Source organism: Bison bison, unplaced genomic scaffold (assembly GCF_000754665.1).
Source record: "Bison bison bison isolate TAMUID 2011002044 unplaced genomic scaffold, Bison_UMD1.0 scf7180017864317, whole genome shotgun sequence".
Classification (NCBI taxonomy): domain Eukaryota; kingdom Metazoa; phylum Chordata; class Mammalia; order Artiodactyla; family Bovidae; genus Bison; species Bison bison.
This window is the reverse complement of record NW_011494889.1, coordinates 2,310,774-2,317,890: the sequence shown is the minus strand read 5'-3', so window position 1 is coordinate 2,317,890 and position 7,117 is coordinate 2,310,774. Positions and strand designations below refer to the sequence as shown.

The window sequence follows — 7,117 nt, the reverse complement described above, 5'->3', positions numbered from 1 at the left end:
TTTAATTTCATGGCTGCAGTCATCATCTGCAGTGATTTTGGAGCCCAAAAAATAGTCTGACACTGTTTCCACTGTTTCCCCATCTATTTCCCATGAAGTGATGGGACCAGATGCCATGATCTTCGTTTTCTGGATGTTAAGCTTTAAGCCAACTTTTTCACTCTCCGCTTTCACTTTCATCAAGAGGCTTTTGAGTTCCTCTTCACTTTCTGCCATAAGGGTGGTGTCATCTGCATATCTGAGGTTATTGATATTTCTCCCAGCAATCTTGATTCCAGCTTGTGTTTCTTCCAGTCCAGCATTTCTCATGATGTACTCCACATAAAAGTTAAATAAGCAGGGTGACAATATACAGCCTTGACGTACTCCTTTTCCTATTTGGAACCAGTCTGTTGTTCCATGTCCAGTTCTAACTGTTGCTTCCTGACCTGCATACACATTTCTCAAGAGGCAGGTCAGGTGGTCTGGTATATGTAAATTAAATGAAAATGAAAAACTGTCTATAACTTTGATGAGCAGAATATATCTGGCTTGAATATTGCTCTGAAAAAGAATAGAGCCAGTGTCGTTAATTGCCTCAGTGTTTGCCTTGAATGCTTGTAAGTCTCTCAAGAAAAATTTAGTTATAAATCACAGTTAGCTTACCATACCCAAAAATTATGTATGTTCATGCATTTGCTCCACAGGTGAACTGAAGATTAGTCAGAAGCACTTTGAAGAAGCTTTCAAGAAAGTAAAATCATCTATATCAAAAGAGGTAAGCAATGCTCTTAAAGGTAGAAGAGCAATTAGAATTGAGAGTAGTAAGTATGAATTTATGAGAAAAAGCAAAATGGTTGCCTCTGAGAGAGTGTTCTTGAGAGACTGTAATTTTTAATGTTTCTGGAGACTAAACACAGAGAGAAAATGACCTCGTGCATGTTTTCATAATCTCAGAATTTTTAATCATTCAAGTGTTACTTGACCTGTATCACCCTTTACACTTACCCATAGTTTCAGGAAAGTAAAAATACCTTCACTGTAAGGTCAGAGAAGAGTTAAAAATCACTCAGACTTGTCCTTACAAAAAATGCTGAATTTTACTGTATTTCTTACTGTGTTGAGGTATTCTGTCTGTAATAAGTTAAAATGTTTGCTGTTAAGTGAAGTGAGGTTACTGTGACACAAAAGAGTTGAACCCAACCCAAAGTAATGTCTGAATTGAACACTGGATATCTTAGGGCTTCCTCATAGCTCAGTTGGTAAATCATCTACCTGCAATGCAGGAGACCCAAGTTCTATTCCTGAGTCAGAAAGATCCCCTGGAGAAGGAGATGGCAACCCATTCCAGTATTTTTGCCTGGAGAATCCCATGGACAGAGGAGCGTGGCAGGCTATAGTCCATGGGATCATAAGAGTTGGACATGACTTAGCGACTAAACCACCTATATTGGATGGATATCTTTGTTTCTGGACTTCCAGAAGTCTAATTTGCCTTAGCCAAGTGATTCTGTTTATTGATTATACTTAAAATTCCTCTAAGTCATTATCCATTTATTACCCCTGGCTCAGTATTTCTTAAGATTATTGATAGAAAACACTCAAGTCCAAGTTCAAACAGTTACATGAGATGGGTTGCTGTGTTCCAGTACCTCCAGTCCTGGTGTAAATACTCTTATTTGACCATCTTACCACTTTTAACTAAAGTAATCAGTTAAGGAGTTTGGGCTGGTGATGGTGTCTTTTAAGTATATAGTTTACTTCTTTTTCAACTAAAGTCTGGTCTGCTGAACCTGGCCTGGGTCTTTTACTATATGTGGAGAAATGAAAGTCTGTTTTGACCTCCCAGGCATTTTGTACACTAGAGGAAATGTTTTTATTTCATTGTCTGTCTTTGAATAAGATAGTCTTATTAATTAAAATCAAACAGTTTTACAGTTAATCTTACTGGCACTTTTCATTCTGATCAACAGGAAAGTAGTGATATAAGTGTCCCCCCTCCCCAAAGATTTAGTCATTAAAAAACAAATCTTCCTTATGTTTATTACCTGTAATCAGAGTTCTGATTTGAGGCTTTTCAAGAATCAGGACATACTGGCATAGCTCCACATTTGTCACTCTCATCCTGTAACCTTACTTTTTTAAAATTGAAATTTTATTTACCTTTGTAGTGCACAAATACAGTTCTGTGCATGTGCGTGTTAACTTGCTTCAGTCGTATCCGACTCTGTACAACCCCATGGACTGTAGCCCACCAGGCTCCTCTGTCCATGGGGATTCTGCAGGCAAGAATAGTGGAGTGGGTTGCCATGCCCTCCTCCAGGGAATCTTCCCGACCCAGGGATTGAACCCATGTCTCTTATGTCTCCTGCATTGGCAGATAGGTTCTTTACCACTAGCGCCGTTTGGGAAGTCCTACAGTTCTGTAAGTTTTGGCACGCTTAACTGGTACTTCAGTCAATATAGAGAACATTTTCATCACTTCAGAAAGTTCCTGTGTTCCTTTGTAGTTGTCAGTCCCTTTACAAATGCTGTACCAGGTAACCCCTAATCTGACTTCTGTCATCATGCTCTAACTTCACCTGTTTGGGAACTTTATGTAAATAGAATCATATCAATATACTCATTTGTCTGGCTTCTTTTGCTCAATGTAATGTTGCAGAGACTCATCCACATTGCTATTTTTCACTAGTTTGATCCATTCTCTTGCTGAGTAGTTTTCCATTAAATGAATATACTGCAGTTTGTGTATCCTTTCCCCTGCTGGTGGGCACTTGGGTTTTCTCCAGTTTTTGGCTTCCTCAGATAATAGTGTGTCAGAGAGAGAGAATGAGAACATGTGTTTTTATTTCTCTTGAGTAAATAACTAGGAGAGGAATTGCTGGAACTGCGGCAAGTGTATGTTTAACTTTATAGGAAACCGCCAACCTTCTTTCCAAGTGACTGTAATACCGTTTTGCATTTTGTGAGCTTTCCAGTTGGCCCACACTCTTACCAACACTTGAGTATTTTCAGTCTTTTAATTTTAGCCGTTCTACTGGGTGTGAAATAGTATCCTGTTGTGATCTAAATTTGTTTTCCTAATGACTAAAATGTTGAGCATTTTTTTCATATGCTTATTGATCATTTGGATATCTTATTTTGTATCCTCACCTTTTGCTCTTAAAACATTGAGTTGTTTTCTTATTATTAAGTTATGCAGATTCTTAGTTTATCTTGGCTTGAAGCCTTTTATGAGATACACATTTTTTTTCTGAAATATCTGTAGGATTTATTTTGGAGTATAGTTAAAATGTGTTTCAAGATTTATACAACAAAGTGAATCAGCTATGTATATGTATCTCCACTCTTTTTTTTTTTTTAATTTTTTTTTCCTCATATAAGTCATTACAGAACACTGAGTATAGAGTTCTCTGTGCTGTGCAGTAGGTCCTTATTAGTGATCTATTTTGTATATAGTAGCATGTGTTATGTCAGTCCCAGTCTCCAAATTTATCCATCCCTCCCTCTTCCCCCCTTGGTAGCCATAAGTTTGTTTTCTGTATCTGTGACTGTGTTTCTGTTTTATAAATAGAAGTTCATTCGTACCTTTTTTTTTATTTTTAGGTTCCACATATAAGCAGTATCATATTTGTCCTTCTTTTTCTAACCTACTTTACCTACTATAATAATCTCTAGGTTCATCCATGTTGCTGCAAATGATGTTATTTTGTTCTTTTTTATGGCTGAGTAATACAGATGTGCATATTGAGGATATTTTGTCCTAATTTGGTTTTTGGTTTTTGGTTTTGTTTTTTCAATTTTCTAAAGGCATCTTTTGAAGAACAGGAGTTTTTAATTTGTATGAAATCCATTTTTTTAAAAATGATTTGTGTTTTTCTGTCATAAGAAATCTTGATTATCCTAAGTTTATGAAAATTTTCTCCTTTGCTTTTCTCTAGTAGTTTTATAGTTTTATGTTTTACATTTAGAACTATGATCCATTACAAACTAATTTTTTTTAATTTAAAGTTAGATAGAAAAGTCATGATTATTGTTTTCCATGCATCTATCTAGTTACTGTGGTCTTGTTGGTTGAAAATACTTTACTTTCATTGAATTATCGTGCACTCTTTTTGAAAACCAATTGATCATATATGCATGAATTTATTTATTCACTCTTTTTTCTGTTCCACTGATCTTTATATCCATTTTATGTCATGTATATGTTTTGCCACTCTGTTGATTGTTTTACATCAATTTTTAATTTTTATTTATTTTCTGGCCACAGAATGTGGGATCTTGGCTCCCCAACCAGGGATCAAACCTGTGCTCCCTGCAGTGGAAATTTAGGTTCTTAATCACTTTTGGGGAAGTCCCCTTGATTATTACAGATTAGATATGTTAATCTTGAAGACAGTGTAAGTCATTCAGATTTGTTCTTTTTTCCCCCCAAAATTGTTTTATCTATCTTAGTCTCTTTGCTTTCCCATATAAAATTTGCAGTCAGTGTATCAATTTCTGCAAAACAAACTTTCTGGGATTTTGAATGGATTTGCATTGAATCTGTAAATCAGTTGGGAGAGTATTAAAAATACTGAGTTTTTCAATCAGTGAACTTAGTATATCTGTTCATTAATTTAGGTCATTTTATTTCTTTTATATAAATTTATTCATTTTTTAAAAATTCACTTATTAGAGCCATTTGATCTCTCCCAGTAACGTTGTGCATTTTCAGGATGCAGATTTTTCAGGATGTACATTTTTCATCAAATTGATTAATTTATGGTTTTTTATTTTTATAATGTTTTTTAAAATATTGTTCTCTAATTGCTACTAGTATATAGAGGTTCATTTGGTCTTTATATATTGACCTGGGATTGCTCCTAGTATATGGAGGTTCACTTGGTCTTTGTGTATTGACCTGGGATTGCTCCTAGTATATGGAGGTTCACTTGGTCTTTGTGTATTGACCTGGGATTGCTCCTAGTATATGGAGGTTCACTTGGTCTTTGTGTATTGACCTGGGATTGCTCCTAGTATATGGAGGTTCACTTGGTCTTTGTGTATTGACCTGGGATTGCTCCTAGTATATGGAGGTTCACTTGGTCTTTGTGTATTGACCTGGGATTGCTCCTAGTATATGGAGGTTCACTTGGTCTTTGTGTATTGACCTGGGATTGCTCCTAGTATATGGAGGTTCACTTGGTCTTTGTGTATTGACCTGGGATTGCTCCTAGTATATGGAGGTTCACTTGGTCTTTGTGTATTGACCTGGGATTGCTCCTAGTATATGGAGGTTCACTTGGTCTTTGTTTATTGACCTGGGATAGCTCTTCATTTGTCACTCTTTTACCTTCTTTACCTCTAAAAAAATTACTTCGGTTTTCTAGACTAAAAAAATGAAACCATCTTGTTTGTATTTGCCTGCTCTAATTTTGAAAAGCTTCCATGTTTAATGTTTTTACATTTAAGAGTTACATTTATATTTTGCAGTTACAATTAAGTAATTGTATTAGAGTTGGCTATAAAAATGTCATGCAGGGTTTGAAAATTGCTTGCTTGACCTATCCTTAAATTGGGCCACATTTTCATCCTTGCATTTGTGATAATTAAGGAGTAAATCTTTATTTTGTTACCTGTTCTGAAACTCTGCTGGTAGATTTGAAACCAGTGGATGTTACGTTTGGTGGGGGGCGGGCACTCAGTCTCTGCTTTCTGATTCTCATCCTTCACAGTCCACAGCTGTGCCAGAGAACATCTTCCTTCCTTAAATTGTTCTTAGTTGAAGTATAGTTGATTTACAATGTTGTGTTAGTTTCTGGTGTACAGCAAAGTTGAATCAGATATATATTTATGTATATTATATATGTGTGTGTATATATATACTTTTCATATTTTCATTATTATTTTAAGATATTAAATATAGTTCCCTGTTGCTATTCAGTAGGGTCTTCTTTATCTAGTTTGCTTATTTATTCTGGCCGAGCTATGACGCTTGCAGGATCTTAGTTCCCCAGCCAGGAATTGAACCCCAGGCCCCTGGCAGTGAAAGCATGGAGCCCTATCTGTTGGACCTCTGTGGAATTTGCTATCTCTTTTATATATAGTAGTTTGTATCTGCTAATCATGAACTCCTAATTTGTCTCTTCCGCAGCCCCTTTCCCCTTTGGTAGCCATAAGTTTGTTTTATTTGTCTGTGAGTCTGTTTTGTAAATAAATTCGTTTGTGTCCTGTTTAGATTCTACGTATAAGTAATTTCATGTGGTATTTTTCTCTTTGTCTGACTTAATTCACTTAGTATGATAATCTCAGTCTGTGCATGTTGCTGCAAATGGACGTTATCTCATTCTTCCAGAAGGGTGCCCAGGAGTGGGATTGCTGGATCGTATGACCACTCTATTTTTGAGAAGCCTTCTTCTGATTTAGGAAAATTCAGTTGAAATTAGAGGAGTTGGATAGTCAAACAGAATCCATTTGAAAAATCAAACCAAAAGACAGGTGTGGCATTTGTTGATACAATTCTGAACGTAGGATTGAGTGGCTCATTTGTAACCCACCTCTTTCTACTTTTAATATTAGGGTTCCTTTAGTTGTAAATGACAGAAACCCAACTCTCTAAGTGGGAATAAAGAGGAATCCATTCCACATATAAGGAAGTTGAGAGTACTGCTGGCTTCAGGCATGCTGGATCCAAAAACTTCATTGCTTTGTTTCTTGGGGGAAAAGGCTGCCTGCAGGCCCAGACATACAGGCTACTTGTTTATTAACCCCCATAGCAAGAGAATTTCCTGATAGCTCCAACAGGAGAGTTTCAGGGAACCTGTGATTGGTCTAGCTCAGGTTAGAGCCCATGGCAAAACTAATCACTATGATTAGCTCAAAAGTTAGATACTCTGGCAAGGTGGAATGTAAGCGGTAGCATAGTTTTCTAAAGATCATGACTTCAGGCCCTAGGATAAAAAGCTATAGATAAGGCGAACTTACGTCTTTCACACTAAAAGAAAATCTACTAGGCTTGTTAAACACAAAAGGAACATTTAATTACATTTTACATTTTAACCTTTCAGACATACTTACAGAGATAGCAGTTGCTTTGAAGTGAGTTAACATTAAATAAATGATTGGGAGATGTCGAAAAAGGAAAAAGAAAAATGAA

General features: G+C 36.2%; 1 protein-coding gene across 1 annotated transcript in view; it reads left to right on the top strand.

The window, feature by feature from the left end:
* The window catches only part of NVL (nuclear VCP-like), an 88,863-nt gene that overhangs the window by 78,555 nt on the left and 3,191 nt on the right, over window positions 1-7,117 (top strand). The window contains exon 22 of the mRNA XM_010852847.1: window positions 687-757. Coding sequence (XP_010851149.1) covers window positions 687-757 — 71 coding nt within the window. The remainder of the gene's footprint in view (window positions 1-686; window positions 758-7,117) is intronic.